The 24,223-nt window shown below is 36.1% G+C and overlaps 1 protein-coding gene across 5 annotated transcripts in view; it reads left to right on the forward strand.

Annotated features, from left to right (window-relative positions):
• LOC140147786 (serine/threonine-protein kinase D3-like) overlaps positions 1-5,222 on the forward strand; it is a 77,239-nt gene extending 72,017 nt beyond the window's left edge. For all 5 annotated transcript variants that reach the window (XM_072169536.1, XM_072169558.1, XM_072169551.1 and 2 more), the window contains 4 exons: positions 441-601; positions 1,312-1,418; positions 1,888-1,973; positions 4,638-5,222. In XM_072169536.1, coding sequence (XP_072025637.1) covers positions 441-601; positions 1,312-1,418; positions 1,888-1,973; positions 4,638-4,847 — 564 coding nt within the window. In that variant the 3' untranslated portion in view covers positions 4,848-5,222. The remainder of the gene's footprint in view (positions 1-440; positions 602-1,311; positions 1,419-1,887; positions 1,974-4,637) is intronic.
• Positions 5,223-24,223: the final 19,001 nt, after the last annotated feature.

Genomic DNA, 24,223 nt, shown 5'->3' on the forward strand with positions numbered 1-24,223 from the left:
CAAATCCGTTAATTCTACACAAACTTTGCCTTTTGGTATCTGGTAATTCAGTGGGAACATGTATTACACATCGGCTAATTTACCAATCTACATGTTGGTTTTGTTCCGGTGCCATATCATTTTCAAACAAATTCTGTAACATAAACCTGTCAGAAATTATGCTAGAAAGAAGGTTAAATTACTGTAAAAGTAGAAATTTTTGTGAGGTTTTTATTTTCGCGAATTTCGCGAGTGGACATAAAATCGCGAAAATAAAAACTTGTGAAAATAACCTTTTGCATTAGGTTTCTATTGTATCAATATCAAAACCGCGAAATTTAATTCTCGCGCTATTGACAAAATCGTCAAAATCGCGAAAATATCTTCTCGCAAAAATATTGACTTTTACAGTACTTAAATGTACTCACCTGATGAACAATTTTGTTTTACTTGTGTTTCAGGTTAAGTTATGTGACTTTGGCTTCGCCCGTATCATTGGAGAGAAGTCTTTCCGTCGTTCCGTGGTGGGAACACCAGCTTATCTTGCCCCCGAAGTGTTATGCAGTAGAGGCTACAATAGGTCTTTGGACATGTGGTCTGTTGGTGTTATAGTATATGTCAGGTAAGTTCCAGCATCAATTTATCACATGCCTATATTTGATTATACTTCAGTATTAGGTGTGATGTGATTAAATAACAGCTTGATACAATTGCAGTCAAGACAAATACTCAATCTGAATAACAATTATGCTTTTATTATTTCAGAAAGTTATTGATTGTAACTGTACAGCCAATACTAATTGTCTCAGATCCTCTGTTTGGATATCGACATGTTTGAATAATTAAAATCCTGACATTGACATAATGTCGATATTTGTAGTAGCACTAATGAGTCTGATTGTTGTACAAATTTGAGTAACTAGAGTTGAGTAACTTAACCCTATAAGAACTACCTGCCTATTGGTCAAAAATGAAGTTTTCGTTATCAAATGGACCAATTAGCAACATTGTTAGAATAATTTCACCACAACACAAAAAATTGGGGTGAATCATTTGCAAGGCTCCATTCTGATTGGTGATTAAAGTGAAGATATCATGCAATTGACCAATCAGAGACAACGTTAGATCGGCAGGTAGTGCTCGGGGTTATAGCATGCTTCCAAGTCGGAGTGCTAATTGCACCCCAATGTCGATGTCAGCCTTGGTACATACTATCTGTGTGATTAAATAGTCTTGGCACAAATCAGTTTTCATTTAATCATTTACTATGGAAAAGCACAAAGAAAAATAGATCATAAATTAAATTGAGTCTTTGTGCTCTAATTTCTACAGTTTAAGTGGCACTTTTCCATTTAATGAAGATGAGGAGATTACTGACCAGATTCACAATGCAGCTTTCATGTTTCCACCAAATCCATGGAGGGAAATCTCTTCTGAAGGTAAGCTATGTAATATCTCTTAATTGTTGCATTGACAAAAAAATTGTAGTGTGTTTTTCACTTTTGACCAAGCTTTTCTGTCCGTATTTGTTTCTTCGTTTTTTGGTGAGGAGGAACAGATTAAATTACTTGGTTGGGTTGATTGGTGCTTATCGATAACTCAGATCATTTGCGCCATTTTCTAACGCCTTATTTATCATACTAAACATAACAGATCAATATACTCTGGACGAGAAACCAAATGCACATAATGTCATTTTGGAATGGCCGGTGCTGGGACCTCACTGATGTAAAGCGAGAACATAACCTCTGCGATAACCCGTTCCCATTCACGTTCACAAAGTTTTTTTCACTTGGGTTTTATTTAGTCCAACTCGCTAACAAGTGACCACAATCGAAGCAGAAGTTCATGAAATAGTCTTTTGTGTAAATTCACAGTGGTCTCTTATTTTCTTTTCCTTTCTTTCAGCCATCGATTTGATAAGGAATTTACTGCAAGTCAAGCTGCGTAAACGGTACACAGCAGACAAATCACTAGCTCATACATGGCTACAGGTAGGTTTGATGGTGGCTGTGTGGTTGTAGTGTGTTTGCAATACTTCATAGTGAGAGTTTGAAACAGAGAAGATAACATGCGCTTCCCACAATGCATTTCTTCCCGTATTAATTTGCTATTCAGTGCAACATGGGTCGATAGTGACAAAGATACCTCTATCAACAGAGGGCGCGTCCAGGTCTTGCAATTGAGGTATTTTTTGTCACCATCAACCCATGTTGCACTGAATTGATCTTTTCGGTAAATCCCATAAGCTTTTGCGAGTACACCTGAGATGTCGTCATTTGACGTCACGCCTACTTGCAATGCGCAGTAACTAACAATGTGCGCATCGCCGTGACGCGTACTGACGACATCTCTGGCTGATGGGAGTTATCCAGAAGGTCAATAGCAAATCAGTACCAGGAAGAAATGCATTGTGGGAAGTGTAAGATATCTTTTCTGAGTTTAAAGTATGACTTTTGATTAGATCTTTGATCAAATAATAGTGGCAATCTGCAAATTGATTGTAGGGTTTATGGAAAAAGTCTTGGGTGTTTTAAAGAAATGTACTGGGTCTGCTGATAGCTGATGTGCTTTTTATACGTTGCAGTGCTTCAGCTACACATTTCAAACTCGGCATACAATCATGTTTGCTATTTTCTTTGATTAATCCGATTAGTGTGAGAATCATAATTAACCCAGGGGCTGGTGCACTAACAGTTAACGTATCTTATATAACCTAACCCACATTGTAAACAAACATCAAGTTGTTTGGAGTCTGTAGTTACATTTAAATTCATATTATTACATTATTGCAATTAATAAAATGCTCTAGAACAATGAAAAAATCATGGAATTGATGTTTGTTGACATTGTTGTCATTTTTGCTTGATTGGGTCACACAATGGGCTATTCCAGTTGAAATCCATACACACCCTACGGAAGACATGACCTTAATCTTCTAAATTCACACTTCCTGTGTGGTAGATTAAGGTAATGTCTTCGATAGGAAGGTGTATGGATTTGAACTGGAATTGCCCATTGTTTCGGTAACCTGAAAAGAATTTTTTCAACATTGCATTCATTGTGTGAGAAATGTGGTAAAAATTCCACCTGTCTCAAAATAAAGCTGAAGTACGAAAACATATCGTCGTCTGCATCAAATACTGTTGTATCTCAAAAGGCTGCCTTGTGTGATTTTTATTATCATTATTATTGTCTTGCATATTGTTTTATATTTCGACATGCTTCTTTCCTTTTGAATGGGCGTGATATTGTAATATTGCGATAATACCTCATAATGAATATATAAAGTTAATTTTACAGTGTATCTTATCACATTTAATGGACAATTATAAAATAAACGTCACAGAAGGCAGCCTTTCAACTTACGACAGTATGTGATGCAGACGACGATATATAATATTGGTTTAGTACCTGTTGGTTGCTAACATTTTAATAGTAGTTAGCCAAACTTGCCTTCTTACTAATATACACAAATAATCCATTCTAGTAAGTGCAAACATTACTAGTTGCTCTCATGATAGGTTGCGTTATCGGTTCCAAATTTTGTAGTACATACTAGGAGAGATATTTTACAGGTCAATGCATGTGTGCCGAGATGTTGATGAGAGTCTATGAGGCTTGTGTATTGGACAACTATCAACATTCAGTGCAAATGCATTGGTTTGTCTCATTTCTCAATTTTTAACTGTAGTTAGTAGGACACAACATAGAAACACAAATCTGGACTATTTTGATACAAAAAAATGATCACCAAAAAGGCCAACAACACAGGCATTGTAGATTCCATCCTTGATGGTGCTCACATGTGTTACTGCAGATAGTTTACATGTGGAGTGCAATGTGGATTAATGAATATACTTTGCATATTTTTCTGACTTTTTCTGATTTGCTACTCAATCCCAAAAGTGCTGAAGTTCCTGAAAACATGACTAACGAACAGGTCAACCAATGTGCTATTTTCAGAAACGGTACTTGGCTATTTTAGCTAAGCTCTCGTATGTGTTATTACATGAGCCAAAACGGGTTATCAAAAAATTGACGCATTTGGTCCGACTTTATCTTGTCTTGGACGTTGCTTATGCAATCAGTGCAGACAGGTTGAATTTTTACTACTAGATGCTAACTCCTTACTAACTATCATTGCTGCATGACTAATCTACCCCTCTGTCTCTAACCATCATCACACCACAGGACTACCAGGCGTGGGCCGACTTACGGCAGCTTAGAGACCGAGGTCGGGAGATCGCTACCTGACCCACGAAAGTGACGATGAGCAGCTGGGAAGCTTATCGTAAACAGCTGGATCCCGCTGATCACCATAAGAGTAGCTCTTCATCACCTCTGCTCTAACCATAACACAGAACCTCAGTTAGTATGAGGGCGCTTTAACCTAACACCTCCCTCTGATCGAGGGCGCTTTGTAAACCTACATTAAAGGGGAAAAAGGAGAGAAGGGCTGGGAAATCTAACATTAGCTTATAATCACTGCATCTGTTTGTGTGTGAGAGAGCGTGTGTGGTTTTCGCACTAACCCATTTTTTGTCAACTAAATGACCTTCTAACCCCTCGGGGTGCTCCAGAGATGGGCACCTAATCATTTGCATCATCTCTACAACATCTTTAACATGTTAAACAAAAAACTTTGCTATCGGCAGGATTACCAGACGTGGTTGGATCTGAGAAACTTGGAGAAGCAAGTCAACGATAGATATTTGACGCACGAGAGCGATGACGAGCGGTGGGAAGAGTACGGAATGCGTTGTCTTCAGGCACAGAACCAAGCAGGCTTTGGAGGTGGCCATAATCAGGCGCCACCACACTTGCATCTATCACCACGACAGATGGAACGTGTGAGCACTTTGTAAATAGTAAGCTTGACAACGTGACCCCACAGACAATACACACTGGACACCTACACTGAAAACAGTATTGTATGGCACGGGCTACCTCAATCGTCCTCATGGGTCTGGTGGCCAGTTTTTATGTGTCGGTAGTTTGTCCACAATGCGGCACTTTCATCGAAAAAATATTTAACTAAGAAATCTTTCAGGTACACAAAACTTACACCACCTACATGATGATATGCACTGTGTGATATCTCTAGTGAAATATGTTGGTTAGTGATAAATTTCATTGAAATTATTATACTATCAAAGAAATTGAAAATTTGTTTGATAGATTTAATTCAGTGTTCTTTTTCTTAGTAGTTTAAAGGAAGCATGTATTTAATTCTGGTTTTTTTTTTGGTAAGCATTTGCATTTGATACACTGTACTTGTTTATTGTAAGAAAACAGTTGCAATGGTCCGGTCACAACATGAAACAAATAAGATGGGTACTGAATAAGGGGTAGCTAAATAGCTCGATTAACATGTGCAGTATCCTATATCCACGTAACGATTTTTGTGTATTTGTGAGTTCCTGTCATGATATACCAGTAATGTTACAAGAGTTAAGATGCAAAACATAATACTGTAAAAGTTGAAATTTTTGCTGCTCATTAATTTTCGCACACAACACAGCTACCCGAAAATAAAAACTCGCGAATATGTTCTTTTAATGCATGGGTCTATGTAAGGAAACTCAAAATCGTAAAATTAAAAACAAAAATCGGCAGAGCGCAAAAAATAACACACACAAAAATTGCCATTTTATAGTATACTATAAAAGTTGAAATTTTCGCACAATTAATTTTTTAACCTTGGCCAAAAAGTTGAAATTTTCGCACAATTAATTTTTTAAGAGTTGCCAATTTTGAACTGATTCCTTTGATTTTAAATTCAAGATTTGTAGTTTGCCGATATTGACCTATATGATAAAGGAATATATCTGTGGGTTGTTATTTTCGTGGTAGCAGCTTGGAAAGCGAAAAGCTCGAAAATTAATGCAGAAAGAAAAATGTCCACTTTTACAGATTGTGTATGTAAGCTTAGAATCCAAGAGAGTTTGGTGCAGAAACATTTCGTGACATAATATTTTGCAACTGGTCTCTAAAATTTCAGTATCATGCATCTAGATTGAGACAATAGCATGGCATGTGAGTAAACTGAGGATTTGCCACATTGTAGTATGTTAGCAAACCTGTATGTGTGTGGAAAAACAACTCTGCAGAATGTGTTGATTACAGTGAGGTGTACTTTGTGGGCACAACATGGCATGCATTATTCAAAACTGAGAGTATAACCGGCTCTTGTGAGTAAAGTGGAACGTAAAATGTGTTTTCGAATAAATTGAGCCTTGAGTAGTTGATAATATTCTTTTCTGTGTAATGTACACACTGTGCACATACATATACAGTTGATTTAGTTTTCAAATTGAGTCACTCATTCAGGTAACCCCATTTGAAATCCACACTCCCTGTGTGGGAAATTAAGGTCATTTCTTCCATAGGGGTGTAAGGATTTCAACTGGAATAGCCCATTGTTTGAAGACTAGAAACCAGGACACTGTTTAGGTTGGTGGTGGTATACGTGGTAATGCTCACAAGGCTTTACTGTAAAAGTAGAAATTTTCGCGAGGTTTTTATTTTCGTGAATTTCGCGAGTGGACATAAAATCGCAAAAATAACCTTTTGCATTAGGTTTCTATTGTATCAATATCAAAACCGTGAAATTTAATTCTCGCGCAATTGACAAAATCGCGAAAATAACTTCTCGCGAAAATATTGGCTTTTACAGTATATGGTCAAACATGTTTGTTGATATGCTGCTAATCGCAAAGAATTCAATTTGTTTCTTTTAAGTTTCATATATCCCACCAATTTTCTTGTTTTTGTCGCAGAAATATATAGATTCTGAGAGTTGACAATCATTCGCCTTTTTTTGCTCGATGGTAACAGGGACCCTCTGTATCTTTATTTTATCTTATCTATTGTCTTAATACAAGGTATTCTCTCATGTGGGGTTGTTTCATTATTCTTTATTCCATACATGGTAGCTTTTTCCTCATCAGTCTCAATATTCTGAAGGTTTGTAATTCTGAAATACATAAACCTATGCACACATTTTGGAATCAAAAAACTCAAAGCATCCAACTCATATTTCACATACTAAGTGTCATGATTCGAATATATTTGTAGAGTTTGTATTTTGGAATGGGTTATTCACCAGTTGAAATCCATACTCCCCCTATGGAAGCCATGACCTTAATTGTCCACACAAGGGGTGTAGATTTCAAATGGAGTCACCCATTCAGGAAACTCCCTATGTAGGAGGTGGAAGATAAAGGTCATGTCCTCTATTGGGGGTGTAAGAATTTCAACTGGAATAGCCCAATGTTCGAGTAAGGAATCTGCCAAATCATAAACCGTGTTTTACAGTAATGAATAACACACTTTCAGAATAACCTTATAAGTTATATTGTGGTGTTGCAGCCTATTCTGTGTTCTACCAGTCATAGTCATTATGGTCACAGGCAGGCAACCTTGTTTACTAGTTGTCTGCTGAGGTATTGATGCATGGGCTAGGCACAAAGAAAGCGACCCAATCACTATGGACCACAATGGCCTCATCCCAATGGCAAAGTTCAATAACACAGTTATAGCGCAAATTTTGACCTCAAGTTGCAGAGTATGAGTTTTTGTACCTAAATTTTCTAAGGTCATTCAATGAATGTACAAATGTATTGGGGTTAAAGAATTGTGCCCTGATAGATGAGCATGATGTGGATCCTAGTGAATCTGAAGTGTTACATCTTTCCACTAAGACTCTAAACAAAGATGTGGGGAATAAAACTTGTCTGTCAAATAATACCGATTGTAATCTTTTATTAAGGGCAAACCTTGAAACTGCAAATGGCAAAATTATAAAATATATACAGTTCTCCTGTAAGCAGTATTATTTTATATAAAGTAGCTTTTAAGTAACATGTTGTTATCACTGTAGAGCAGTAGCATCTCTATCAACTAAGAGTAAAAATATGTTTAAAACCAAACTCATAATGCGCTATTTCATTTAAAATCCACACTACCCCTGTGGAAGATTTTGGAAATATTTTCCATAGAAGGAGTATGAATTTCAAATAGAATGAACACATTAGCAGCTCCATAAAATCTTCCACAGGGATAGTGTGAATTTTAAATGGAATAGCCCAAGGCCAGTGAGTTTTTTTGAAGGTAACGTCTGATATCATTGAAAAACATCTTATATATAATAATATATTAGAAAACCTCTTGCCATGTTTAAATTGTTGAGATTACAGGGTCCATTTTGTTTTCTGTTGTTTGGCAATTTATAGTAAGCAAACTATACCCAAGGACCAAATTTATCATATTTAAAACTGTAAAATATGTATGATTTAGTAATTGTATCCTACTAGTGTTCAAATCAGATAGAGGTATTATAGGCATGCACCTATTGATACATATTGACACCACCTACAGTGTAATTGCTTCACAGTCGTACAAAGGTAAATGAGGATAATTGGAAGGCATTTGGGGTATTTTCATAGTTTATGCTGCAGTATATACATGTAGGTAGCTAGCGGTGACTGCTGTCTGTGTTTGGGTAGATATGTGTGTATCGCATCTCAAGTTCATGATGAAGTCTGTTTGCGTTACACCTCTATTTTCACTATGTCCACTGGACATTGTCCAGCCTTTGTAGGATTAGCGTATTCGGAGTAGCTCAAGCCCGTGTAGACCATCCAATACATCGATACTATATACATACAGAGCCCACAGAAGGGTCCAAGCTGGGTGGATTACCCCAGCCTGTCATGCGTAATTTACGAGCAGAACATATCCATTGTAACTTGGTGGGTTCCTATAATTCAAGATCGAGTTAAAAAGACTAGTTTGCGTCTGACGTTCTGTCAATTAGACCGAAAATGCCATACTGTGCCACATGCACAGTATGGCATTTACACCACACTGCGCCTTTTCCCTGATGTCAGACGAAAACTAGTCTTTTTAATTTGGTCTTTGATTATATCATAAATATATATATCAGTGAATACAATATCAGTGAATTACTGATCTCCTGTGTCATATTCCCTGCTCCATTCATAGACTGATTTGAAGGATGAAGTCGGTGCATTATCGGCAGTTTATGTCTACAATGAACCATCAGACTCAGCCCCAAATCTGAAATGATAGCAAAGTACTTTCAACTCAGATCATATATGCCTTGTGTTCGGATATTTGACCCAAGCATGTGGGGAGAGATTACTGATCGCAAGCACTGCAACATACAGTAATGTCTCGTATCAAGTCGGACCATGTTGGATTTTGTAGTGGCAGATTCGAATCAGTTTGTTTACGCAGGTGCGTATTGACAAATCGCCCTTCTATGTGTGTATACGCTCTCTGCGGGGATTGGTGAGGGCGCGGTTTGAATCGGCCACTGCGAAATCCACCATGGCTTTACTCTCAATTGGAGATTGTTGAGTTGCATTTAACAATATGGGTAATTTGACAATTTAATACAAGAGGTTGTAAGTTGTAACTATGCACTCCCAACCTCTTTGTAGTAAACAGAGAAATTTGTCACATATGATACAGCAGCCTTTTAAAAGCAAGCTGTGTGTTTGAATACTTTTCACTGGCTGAATGAACTGTAGATTAAGACTCAAAGAACCATGTATGTAAGTTGTCGTTATAAATTGAGATAAGCCACTATAATAGATACCCACTCAGACACCACCAAGTCCGCAAACTGCTCTCGTCGTCACGTTGAGAGGCTTATCAATTTGAAGTGAATTAGGCGATATCCAATATGCAAATTAGTTTGAACAACAGTATCTGTATATATATATTTTGTTTTTGTTTTATTTGTTGTCTCATCGAGTGCAATATTTATTATGTTGATGTAATGCCAGACATGTTCGTCTTGCTGCATTGTTACTCCCAAATCTTGTAGTATAATGCTAATGCTTACTTACTTTTCATTTGGATTCCATGAGAAAGTGACATCACTGTTTTGGTGTTCTCAGTGCAGGGGTGCCCAGCTTGTAGGCTATACCAATCGAAATACATATATACCCTCTGTAGAAGACATGACCTTAATCTTCAACATGGGAGTGTGAATTTCAAATTGGGTTACCTGAATTAGTGACTCCATTTGAAATTTACACCCCCTGCAAAATGTCTTCCATAGGGGGAGTATGGATTTCAACTGGAATAGCCTGATGGATGACATGTGACACAATTTTGATGAGTGGTCAGACTCATGAAAATGGGGTCACATTCCAAAAAGGGCTGGGTGCCATGTGTGTGTAAAGAGGTGAGGTCTTTGTAGATGTAATGGATACATGCTTCATTGTAGATGTAATGGATACATGCTTCACTGAACATGTAATGGATACATGCTTCACTGAACATGTAATGGATACATGCTTCATTGAACATGTAATGGATACACGCTTCATTGAACATGTAATATGCTTCATTGGACATGTAATGGATACATGCTTCATTGAACATGTAATGGATACATGCTTCATTGAACATGTAATAGATACATGCTTCATTGAACATGTGATAGATATAGGCTTCATTGAACATGTAATGGATACATGCTTCATTGGACATGTAATGGATACATGCTTCATTGAACATGTAATGGATACATGCTTCATTGAACATGTAATGGATACATGCTTCATTGAACATGTAATGGATACATGCTTCATTGAACATGTAATGGATGCATGCTTCATTGAACTGTAATGGATACATGCTTCATTGAACATGTAATGGATACATGCTTCATTGAACATGTAATGGATACATGCTTCATTCTTCATTGAACATGTAATGGATACATGCTTCATTGAACATGTAATGGATACATGCTTCATTTAACATGTAATGGATACATGCTTCATTGAACATGTAATGGATACATGCTTCATTGAACATGTAATGGATACATGCTTCATTGTACATGTAATGGATACATGCTTCATTGAACATGTAATGGATACATGCTTCATTTAACATGTAATGGATACATGCTTCATTGAACATGTAATGGATACATGCTTCATTGTACATGTAATGGATACATGCTTCATTGATCATGTAATGGATATAGGATCCACTGTACATCTCATCTCTTTGTCTCAGTACACACGTCAAGACTGGTTTGCACGCAGATGTCACTGGCTCTAGGAACAAGCAAAATATGTTGAACCTGTAGCGTAGATAATATTTTAAGTCAAATTAAACAGAAACTAGAATCTATTGAATGTGACAGAAGTATTTGAAAACAATATTTACTGTCGCTAATGATGGATTCAGATGTAAATTTGGAACATAAGGTAGTTATGATATTGCTCAAGTCTTAAAAAGACGTAAGATGTTGAGAATATTGAAAAAAAAATTGAGCATCTTGTGCTTTTAAAGTGGAAAATGCTAGAGCTTTATTGTTTGCAAACTTGTGTTAATATTACTCATTCATATCAAATTAAACATAGTCTTTATTATAGCCTGTGCATGTTTTTTACAAATATACAGCATTCATATATCATTTCCGCTAATCACACATGGTGCAAAGTAAAGACTGAAGGACAATGTATCGGGCTGAATGTTTGTTAAAGAGTAATAATGGGTCAATATTGGAGTCCATAGCACAAATACTAAGCCAATGCCAAACTGTTCTATTGAAAGCAACTCATCAGATGGGCATTGGGCTACTTTATGCAGCTACTGTGCATCGATTGTGGAAAACATGTTGTGGAGTACAAGTAGAAAGAAGTCGTATACCAGAATGTGTTCAAAAACTACCCACCTGCATGTACCACCAAAATTTTAAAAAGTATGTTTCCTGCAGGAGGTTATAAGATGCACTGAAATATTAAATTAAAAACATTTTAAGAAACATACATTCTGTGTGTTTTTAATTTGGCCAGTATCAAATATACGGACATGATTTTGGCTCGAGTATGGGCGCTACATTGTATGCATTATTTTGATGCTTATTTATTCAGTCCTGATTAAACAATTGTAATGAAAACTTTGTTTTTGAAAGGAATTATAAAGTAAGAATACCATGCTGTTTATAATCTTTATATTTTAAATATATATAAGGGGAAGATAGATTGCATTTTGAATGCACATTGAAAATGAAAGAATGAATTGTATTTTTGCTTTAGTAGAAGTGCTATGTTGCTATGGCTATGGTAGGAAAGTTGGAAGTTGAGTGAATTTTTGAACATTGATTGTCGTTCAGTGGTTGGTGAACAGAAATCTGATGAGTCTCTGAGAGTTCACCTCCATGTCTACATGTATAATGAAAATAAGAAGGGAAAAAATAGTTTGCATCTGACGATCCTGTCGGTCAAACTCTAACACGACTAAGGAATGCACCGCCCTAGTTATACAACACTAACCAATCATTGGCCATGAGGAGTTTGATTGACGGGATTGTCAGATGTGTACGCCATGGTTTTTTTCCAACTTTCATTATAGCAACTCTTGTATGCACACACACTTTGAACGAACTTGTAGCACTTGATGAAGTAAATATTCAATGTAAACATTGCAATTTCAAAATTATATTTATTACCTTGGCTGCTCGTTGGCAGTACACTTAATCATGACATTGGAAATCAAAATTGAATGTAACATCAATATAATAATGTTATCAAAATTTACGGTATAATTTCTAGTAAGTGGCAACTTCTAAAATTTCTTGTTTTATGTAATTGTAAAAATATCAACATTTATAAATTAGTTTGTTGAGAGAAATGCCTCTAATCTGGAAATTTTCTCAGGTGATGCAGAGCACTCCAGGAACACAGGCCCACATGAAGGGCACATGTTTGTGCTCCTGGATTACTCTTTGTTGGCAAGTTGTCAAACAAGCATAAAACAGAAACAAGACTTCACTAAAATAAAATTAAACATACAACCTTTTTCACCACACCCTTGAACACTAAATTTATCAAAAGATTGTAAAATTGTATCCTGCACCTTAGTATAATATTGAAATGTTAAACAACCTTGTTCAAAACTTTTACTGCCTTGTATGTACACAATCACAATGATCTTTTTTAACTGTTACAACCACAAGAATGATGTAAGCATTTTGGAGCATATCAGGTTGATATTTCAGCTATACTGTATAAGTTCATCTACAAGTATATGCATCTAAATGGGGTTTTTTTGACGAAAGAGATGAAAGGCAGACAGCCTCCACAATAGATTGGCCTTACAATAATACATGTTAGTACAGTCGCCTGTATCAGTAATATAGTTGCGCAAGCTCCAAATGTTTTTGAGGAGGGTATCTGCCTTTTGTTTCTTTCGTCAAAAAAACCCACCTCATTTAGCAGCATGTTTGCTTATAGATAGAATTCTATGGTATTCACTTGTTGTATTTACTCAGACTTGATTTTGCTGTTTCACTGCCAATATTAAATGATTAAATATTTCGAAGTTGGAGGTGAAAATGATCCGAACTTTTTCATAATTTATAATTATCACACCACCACACATACCTTTTTATGTATGAGTTTGCCTTGTGTCTCACTTCTAATAAACTGAATACTTGGCATTATTTATGTAATCAATTATATGAACTCACTGTAAAATTATCAAAAAAATTGCTCCAAATCACTTTCCCCTGGTGTGTTTTTTTCCACAACGAAATTGATGTAGTTTATGAAACCTTGTTGCTTTTGTTTTGAATAACCGATGTCTTTGGGACGTATCATTTTTTCACCAAGCTTGCCAAACATGTCTGTTTTTTTTATAGTTGGAATGCATTTTCAATTTTTCATTTAGGCTTTTACAAAATCATGAGCTATTAGCTGTTCCATTATTCAGCGATAAGCATTGGGCTATTCCCGTTACAATCTCATGCACCCTATGGAAGACAAGACCTTCATCTCTCACACATGGAGTATGCATTTCAAATAGAATCGCTCATTTTGGGAAACCCATTTGAAATTCACACTCCCTGTGTGGGAAAATAAGGTCATGTCTTCCATACGGGGTGTATTGGATTCTAACTGGAATGGCCCATTGTGTAGTTAAGTAGTACTTTCTACTCCAAGAATAGTTGGTCTACGATGAAGCCATTATCATAAATGGTGATGATCATGAATACAAGATAGTAAAGAGATAACCAGCATGTGGTAAAGCTGGTCATGGCATTGTATTCTCGCTTCAATTAATCAATGATACCTTGTTTTATTGTGTTTATTTAAAAAAAACTTTTATGAAATGTACATGCTATCAAGAAATTTTTTTTTTTTTTACACAAATACCATTTATACTCAGCAGGGTTGCCCCCAATCTACAAGTTTTACAAAAAGTTAACTGCTTATTGGTTGAATGACGAGCAGGGAGAGACCAGCTTTGTCACCAAACTAGTTAACCCTTGTAGGACTTCTATATGATCTTTTAATTTGTTCCCATGTATTCAATGATGGAACAAAGTTGTTTTTGTATGTAAATGAACTTGAAAAGTTTGAATACCATTCCGAAAGAAAGAAGATGAATGATACCCAAAGGAGTATAAGAATATTGTCAACATATCAGTTTGTACAGAATATAGGCTTGGTAATGTTTTACTTGTATCTGAGCAGGATTTCCTTAGTATGCACTGCAGAGTGCCAACAACTGCAATGCCTACATAAACACAATTATTGTCTAGTATATTTGGCAAGTGTTTATTCAATCAATTTCTTGTTTGCAATATTTACTGCATACCGTATTCATTCCAATAAGCGCCCAGGGTGGTTAACAAAGTCATTTTGGTTGGGCGCTTATTTTTTACCCGGTTTACCTAGTCTATTAGAGACAAATTTACGTATGTTATTAAAGGGTCCTAAGAAGTTCTAGTAGCTTTTCTGATGCAGGAAATGTATTGCAAGTTTACACAGGACTTGTAGCCCTCCAGCTATTTCACTGTATCGAGGTATATCTCTCACTTCAACATTAATGGTACCCTTTAGCAAATTGAAAATACCCTGGGTGGGCGCTTATTGGGGCATGTGCGGTTATTGGAATGAATACGGTACTTGCATTATCATACTTAATGGAAATCTATAAAAAGGCTATTGTGTGAAGTATGAGTGCAATACCGACAATTTCTTCTGTCAAAGAATTGGAATAAGCAATGGGATATTCCAGTTAAAATCTTTACACCCTGTGGAAGACATGACCTTCATCTCCCACACACAGGGTTGTTTATTTCAAATGAAGCCATTTAGGTAACCCCATTTGAAATTCACACCCCCTGTGTAGAAGATTAAGGTCATGTCTTCCATAGGGGGTGTATGGATTTCAAATGGAACAGCCCATTTGTGATATAGGGTGGCATAGTAGACCGAGGCTCGTTTATTTATGGATATGCAAATGATAGTCATGTTCCAAACCAATCATGATACATAATCTAGATAGATAGCCTTGTAAAAAACTTTAAAAAACTTGCCCACCTCTGGTGTATGGGTTTAGGGAATAATGATGCAAAAACTTTTGCCATGTAAGGCATTTTTGTGCTGCAATTGAAATTTGCTTAACAGTATAGCAGAATGTTACTTTATTTCATTTCTGTTGTAAAAAAATAATTATATGTGAAATATTTTAAGTTGAATCAGTATTGCTTCCTGTGTACTTTAATGTTAAAATAATTTTTCTTAAATATTGATTTTTTTTTAAATAGCAGTAATGTGGGAACAAGTCAATAATTTAGACATTAGTAAGTGATTTTGATAATTCAGATCTAATTGCATTGTGGGTAAAACCATTGGGGATAAACAGCAGGGAACTCACCCAGTTTTCCAATCAGGTGAGCGTTGCACGTCATAAAAATGCTTGGCATTTGCATAAAAAGTTAAGCATTGTTTGAGCTTGGTTAGAGCAGCCGATGTTGTCATAGAAAATCAAGTCACAGCAGTTCATCAGAGATGCCAGTTTTCAGGTTTTAACCTGAATTCAGGTTTTTTGTGAGTTCAAATTCCCGCGGTTTTATTTATTTTCAGCCTGTTTTGGGGCTTTTGGGCCTGCATTCACGCGCTTTTCAGGTTTTTTGAGTGAAACTGACTGGCATCTCTGGTTCATTCAATATCCATATACGGCCACCTATGGGGGAGATTACAGGGCCTGTATAATAATAACAGCGTTTTTTACTGAAGGAACTACACTGTATAAGGAAATTTTAAATAAAAAGAAGTAAATACAAATGTACGGGGATTGGATTGCAAATCCCACCAGTGTTACCCACAATGCACTTTGTGAATTACGAAAGTGACTTCTTGAGCTTTTTGATAAATCTCGTAAGCCTTTTGAGGGTAGACCTGAGATGCCGTCATTTTATGTTATGCTGATGTGTACGTCGTTTAACGAACATTGTTACTGCGCATTTCAAAGCCGTGAAGTGCGCAGTAACGATGCACACATCGTCATGGCAGCATCGCAGGTGTACCCGCAAAGGCTCATGGGATTGAACGAAAAGGTCAATTGCAGGCATCCTGCATTCACCATTTGCATGGATCCACCATCTTGCTATACCAAAACAAGGTTCTCCCTGCAAATCACATGAAAAATATGAAAGTTTGTTTTTTGCACTTCTCAAGCAATGCGCCAGAAGGTAATTAAAGCATGCACATGAAATGGCATACGCACACACACTCTTGCAGGTAGAACTTTGTTGAATTGAGATGGTCGTGCAAAGGGTCAACTCTCTTTTTTTTAAAGTTGGGTAGGTTAAAATTTGTATGGAAGTGCATGAGATGGTGAAGAGTTCATTTACATGAAAATGTGCACTTTTCACAATCTTTGATATTGTGTTTTTGTTTTTTTGATAATGATCTTGTATCTGCATGTTTGATTTTATCCGAATTGGAAAATATTTGTTGTATGGTGTACTTCATTTGAGGGGTACATAGATATTTGAATTTTAGTGTATATACATGAGGAGTACATATGACAATAATGCCTTTTGAATTTTAGCATAGATTTTTATTATGAACTGTATAATGAGTGGTTTATGTAAAAGATAAAAGTATGTGCCTCAATGGATGATTTACTAGTGATTATGGGATGAACTTGAAAAGTCCATTTTCTTATGTCGCCAGCCAAATTATGTGATTCTATTGTCAGCGTGTGTGAGGGTGGGAGAGAGTGTTTTAAAGGCATGGGTTTTCTTACGAATTTATGGTGGACTGAATCGGCGCGTAATACACAGAATAATATATTGCCATGTGGCATACCTTTAATGTTTACCCTGGCCGAAAATTGTAATCAAATTCGGTAATTAATTTTATCTGTGTTGTGAATATTCTTATGAATTTACGGTGGATTGAATCGGCGCGTAATACACAGAATAATATATTGCCACGTAGCATACACCTTTAATGTTTACCCAGGCCGAAAATTGTAGTCAAATTCACGAAGGTAAACAGCTATGTTGTTATCAGGCTGTGTAACTTGGCATTCAAAATATTGAATGACGAAGACAAATAACCAGGGTTCCCACGGTCCTTGAATTTGAAAACACCTTTTAAAAGCCTTGAAAGTCCTGGAAATTTGCACAAGGTCCTTGAAAGTCTTTGAAAATTGGAATTTTACCTAAAGTATAATTTTGACATAATTTGGGGAGTGGAAAGGAGCTGTCTCTTTTGTTAATATGTGCCGCATGGGAGCCGCACCATGATTTTTGTGTTGTGGCAAGTCCTTGAAAATCATGCTTTTGGACCTTGAAAGTCCTTGAATATTAAAGACTTCAAGGTGCGGGAACCCTGAGTAAGTCATCAGTGGCAATGGGTTTTCATTAATGTTCACTAAAATGTCCTCAAACCTGTGTGTACCGATATGTAGGGAGTGACCTGTTGCGCTTACACTTCAAGCTGGATGCAAATTTACTATTGGGCTATTCCGGTTGAATATCCATACACCCTTATGGAAGGCTTGGCCTTAATCTTCCACACAGGAAGGGTAACTATCAAATTGGGTTACCTGAATGGGTGACTCCATTCAGAATCAACACCCCCCGTGGTCGTGTCTTTCATAGTGGTGTATACTGTATGGATTTGTGTGGAGTGTAAGTAACCACCCACGTAACACTGTAACATTATCTTCCACAGAGGGAGTATGAATTTCAAATGGAATGAACATGTTAGGCAGCTCCATTTGAAACTCGCTCACCCTCTGGGGAAGATTCAGGTTGAATCTTTCTCGAAGGGTGTGTGGAATTTAAATGGAGCTGCCTAGTGTTCATCCTGTGGAAGATATTTCCAAAATCGTCCACAGGGGTAGTTTGGATTTAACATAGAATAGCCCATATGTATATCCATGTGTGTATTTTTATTTTTATTGAATCCGATTATGACATTAGGCCAGCGTTAACAAATAAGTTCCGCAGAATGCAATGTTGGTTAAGTTTGAATAATTATAATATTTCTTTCAATGTTATGTATACACAAGTGTTTATCCAGAAATGATGCGATTTTTGGTGCAACCAGCTTCAGATCGGGACGCGAAATCTGATGAATGATATTTATACTTTGTGTACTGTTAATACTTGTACTATTTACATGCCAATAGGTGCATACACTATGTTGGGGGAAGTCAGAGAAGGAACTGGCAGGGACTGATCTAGCTCGTAAGGGGCTGGGTCTTTGTGAAATGATCCAAGTAGTAGCGATGTTGTTTTGTACTTGAATGATACGATTGACTATAATCATTTTTAGACGCACCTTACCCAGTATTGGCTCCTTTAGATTCCATTGATAGTTACATATTATCTATATGTTGCATGCAATTCTATGCTACTATAAGATTTGTGTACAAACTAATATCAAAAATTGTTGTCCCACTTCCCGATTGGAAAAAAAAAACTTGGGGTAAAATTATGCCAACATTATTCAGATTTTAAGTTTAATTGAAAGAAAGATGAACTACCATGTATGTCTGCAGCACTAAAGTATTCATGCATGTTCTCCACCAAGGAAATAGCATTGCACATATTCCGTTTCTGGGGCCGACTTATTTGGGAATTAATTGCACCGACATCTCAGAATTGTACACATCTTAAAGATAGAATGATTGTTGCATTCATAGTTTTGAGTGAATTACAGTGCATTATCTGTTTCACTCACTAATTTCACAGTCAAGAAAGTATCCAATGTGTAATAATTGAAATCATAATGAATTTTTACTGCTGCATATTATAATAGACAATCCCAAACTTAATCATGCACCTGAATAAAAGCACTGGAGAAAGGGGGACTTTACATTGTCAGCTAGGTCTGACAGATTGTAGAAATTGATGCACATGCAGATATATATACATTAGAACTTCTGCACTACTATATGCCAGTAGGCTTTAATGTATCAGTTTGTCCCAGGTTCAATCTATGAAAAAATAGCATGTTTGTTAAGCAATGTATTGGAGGTAGCAGCTTGACTATTGTGGTTGTATTTTTAGGCTATTCCGGTTGAAATCCATACACCCCCTGTGGATGACATAACCTTAATCTCTCACATAGGGGGTGTAGTTTTCAAATGGAGTCACCCGTTCAGGTAACCCCATTTGAAATTGACATTCCCCATGTGGATGATTAAGGTCATGTCTTCCAAAGAGGAGTGTATGGATTCAACTGGAATGGCTACTTTCATCTGCGGCCATTGATCATGCCCCGCTCCAAACAACGTATGGAAAGGTTCACAAAATTTAAGGTTTTGAATGTTAACTTGAAGCACACATTCAACATAATTGTATTAAATGTATTGCACTTGGGTAGTTTCCAAGTATGAATTTGCCACTTAATTTTGAATGCAAAATATCTCACAAAAATATAATCGAAATCATGTATGAATTTTATTAAAACACCTGTAAACATGTAGGCCTAGATCTTAAGTACTGTAACGGTTTCTGACAATCGAGGATAACGCATGTCCCAAGATGTTGAATTGAAGACACATTTTGTAAGGTCTTTTAGTGTAATGGATCACAATTGTATTATGGGTCACTCTGTTCATTGAAATCAGTATTGCGCAACAGGGAAACTACCAACAGAGTAATTTAGATATTTACCTACAATTGGTTAAGGTATTTGTGATGCATTTGGCTCTTCCAGGTGAAATGCATACACCCCCTATGGAAGACACAACCTTAATCATCCACATGGAGTGTGAATTGGGTTACCTGAATGGGTGACTTCATTTGAAATGCACACTCCCTCTGTGTGGGAGGTTAAGATCACGTCTTCCATAGGGGTGTATGATTTCAATTGGAATGGCCTATTTGTAACAAATTGGAAGTTGTAGGAAGTCTGCGAGGCTAACAATTTAAATCTTCAATCACCGCAAGCACTGCAACAGTCACACTAGTGTGCAAATTTCACCTAAAAATGTATTTATTTCATATATCACAATTAAAATCAAAATTGAATCAAAATTCACGGTATAAATTTCTGTCAAAAATATTAGGATGTTGTAATGAAATTAAAATCCATACCATAAAGTAATCATCAATTGTTTGATCTACTTTGTTGAAGTAGAGTACACAGTTTTGTATTCACAGCACAAAGTAATGTCCTCCACTCAGTGATGGAAGACTTCCTACTTTCTGGACTAAAAGTGACAATTTTTGATTGGACCCTGGTTTTTTGCCCCCTTAGACAAGTCATTTGCCTCCCCCCATAGCTCGCAGATCAAAAATGACACTGACCTGTCCATCTTTCTCGTATTCTGATTCTTTGATTGTTCTCAGACTGTCAGTGTTATGGTGAATGGTGAAAAATGTTGCAGTTATGGACCGTTGTTTGGTTCAAACACAGTCCCTTTCCTTTGACACACAGTATTGGTATTATCAATTCCAAGACCTGTTGATGTTGGGTGTAGAGAAATTCCTGCTTGCTCAAAACATGAAAATACTGATAGCTGTTGCAAACATATTTGTGCCACCCCATCCATACCTATCTAATCTAGTTTTTGTGCTTTATACTGAGCTGGGAAAATACACATCAATTTTGATTTGTGTATATAGAAAAGGGTACCTTAGACAACTACATGTAGAAGGTTGTTATAGGTCCATGTATATACTGGGTTTTTTTTTTTTTTTTTTTAGTGATGCCAATCTCTTTAACAGTCTACCTCATGCTACTCTGACTTGACTTCTTGACTAAGAATTACTCAATAATCACCTTGATTTGAAGGTTCGACTATACGTAAACAGGTAGAAAGTAGTGATATTGGTCGGTTGGTGAAGAGATTGGTGACCGACACCCCTTGAGTTTTTAATACTCAGGTGGCTGAATTCATTCTTTGTTTCATAACTGTATAAAAAAAATATAGCTGTAATAATGTCAACACCTACTGTATTATGTAATAATAAATTCCTTGTACATTAATTACTGATGATGATTATGACAACGCTGAAGACTTGTACGTTTACCGCTTCCCAATGACTTTATTGACTGCATTTATAGACTAGACGCCCTGTATGTCTGTGCCTTGACAACGGACGTTCTTTGCCTTTCATTGGGGAAGAGCTAGTGTTTTTCTTTTTTAATATTATTTTATGAGATTGCTGAGTTGGTGACATATTATATTACTGTTTGTTATCATCCTCCGGCATATTTAGTGCTCATTTCCCAGAGTTCAATGCTGTGTAACTAATTTTTTAGGATGTGTAACGTTCATTGCCAGAGAAGTTCATTGAATTGAAGGGAAGTAAAATCTTGGGGTCCATTTCACAAAAATCTTTTAACAAATCATTATTTTGTTAATAACTTATTGTCAAGTTTCAAACACTGTTCACATGTTTACTTTACAATGGGTTCCTATTGTTAATCTATATTACTTATGATGGTTCCCAACAGGGTCAAGTGATTTGCAAGGAAACATTCGCAAAAACGTGGAGGGGGAATGGCAAATTGCACAGAGAAAAATAGCCAATTTCATGAGACTTTGCTTGGAAAAAAAAGCAAATTGCACAGGGAAATTGCGTGGAAACCTGTATCATTTTCTTATGAGCAAAATGGCATAAAGCAAGTAGAAAAAACCCTGTTTTGCTGAAATTGGACATGAAATTGGTGGTTTGTGTGGAAAAGTCAAATTGCACAGACCAAAGCTTAAGGGGGTACTACACCCATCGATAAATTTGTGTCTATTTTTGCATTTTTTCTCAAAAACTAATAACACAGTGGTAACAAAAGTGATGTATATGATAGGGGCAAGGAATCCAATTACTACACTGGAATTTCAGTGACTCAAGACAAGCGGTTCATTATTTATGATAAGAAATAAGGTACCACTAGGATGTACCTCATTTCTTATCATATATACGGAGCCACTTGTCTTGAGTCACTGAAATTTCAGTGTAGTAATTGGATTCCTTGCCCCAATAATATACATTACTTTTGTTACCAGTTTGTTATTATTTTTTTGAGAAAAATGTAAAAATAGTCACAAATTTACCACAGGGGTGTAGTACCCCCTTAAGGAAATGCAAATTGCTCAGAGCATCATGGGATGTCACTCCACGAAAATCATTTGACCCTTGATATCAATTGTAAATCCACATAGTGATACGAACACATAATAAATTATATACCCCATAGTATCAAGCTGTGAAATAAACTAACCGTTTTTGCAATTCCTAATATAAATCCTTGTTGATAAAACAATGTGTGTCAATTCTAAACATGCTTTGTGAATGGACCTCTGGATTGAAAAGTGGTGGTATTGGCCACAGGTTGAGCTTTTCATGAACTAGATTTTGCTTGGCTTGGGTAACCTGCCATTCGTTACAAGGTATTTTCAACAATGAACTTTTCAAGAAATATACTGATCTTGAATCAAGGTCGGTTTATTGAAATAATATACTCAAAAACAAGCACCTTAAAATTGGTGTTTATTATATATAATATTTTATTTATTTGCAACTAGTTTTTGTTTGTTTTATGTCTAAATATCTTTAGCCAAACTTCATTGTGTCCCTATGTTGTTTGTATTATTAGGTATAAAATGAATAGCATCAACTCAAAATGCGGAATGGGCATATTGTATATGTTATGTACAATGTACCATCACCATAAAATGCGGACCTATTATATGGTGAAACATGAAGAGAAATATTCAATAAATGCACCCATATCACATTAAATGAACTTTTGTCATGCTGTAGTACATTCTTGTCGTATTTTATTCCATTCAATACAAATACTATCCTTTAAGGGATGGGGTATGAACGTTTGGACAGTATTTATTGTGGGACATTAGAGCACATCAAACATATCAAATTGCATTCTGAATACGAAGAATGTCCTGATGATATCAAATAATTTTGATTTTTTGAAATTCACAATGTAATACACATTTTATGGCAAATTATTAAAAATTGATATTTTTGATATTTAACAGTACTCGAAGTAAACTTTATAAATCTGATGATTTATACTTAGAGAAAATTATGCTTTTTGGGAAAAAAATCCATATCTTCAATATGAAAGGTCAAAATTTTCAATTGATCGTTGGCTTTTCCTCCCAGCTACATACACTTTAATATATAATAAGATTTATAAAATTTACTTCGAGGACTGTTATATATCAAAAATGCAGTTTGCAAGAATGCAATTCGATATGTCTGATGTGCTCCCATGTCCCACAAAAAATACTGTAGAAACGCTCATTCCAGATCCCTTAAGCTGAACAATAAAGAGAAGGGTTTCCTGTCGGGCACCCACATTTTGTTTTGTTTTGAACAATTTTACTGTTTTGCTTCAAAACAGGCCAAGATCTTGGAAAATATTTGCCCAAGAAAAATATCTCTGGAAAATAGTTTATTTGTTGCAACCAAGATGAAATCAATACAGTATGGTCCAACCTCCCCTATCTGGACTTCTTTTATACAGATTTCTGTGTTATCAGTGTATTGTGAATTTCGGAACTTTACAGGAAACAAGTTTAATAATTTTGACACCTTAGTGTCATGCTCAGGCCTGTGTTGGGAAGCATTCAGAATGACATATGATACGCTTTTTGCCCAAGTCATTTTTTGTAAGTTTGAGACTTGGGCAATTAGCGTAGCAGGCTGACGTTATGTCACTCTCAATACCACTTCTTGTTCCAATTTAGAACTTTTGTCATTCAATGGAGAATACATAATTCACTATCTGGCTAATGCCAGGTCCCTATGGCTAGATAAGAGAGGTTGGATTGTACTTCCTCGAGTCGGTAAAGTAAAATCAAATTTTTGGATTTTCTCAAAAACATAATTTTTGCAGGAATCTGTTAGTTTAGTTGGATTCCTTGCATCATTTCCTTTCTGAAAATGTATACTTTTATA

The sequence above is a fragment of the Amphiura filiformis genome, chromosome 1 (genome assembly GCF_039555335.1).
Source record: "Amphiura filiformis chromosome 1, Afil_fr2py, whole genome shotgun sequence".
In the NCBI taxonomy this organism is placed as follows: Eukaryota; Metazoa; Echinodermata; class Ophiuroidea; order Amphilepidida; family Amphiuridae; genus Amphiura; species Amphiura filiformis.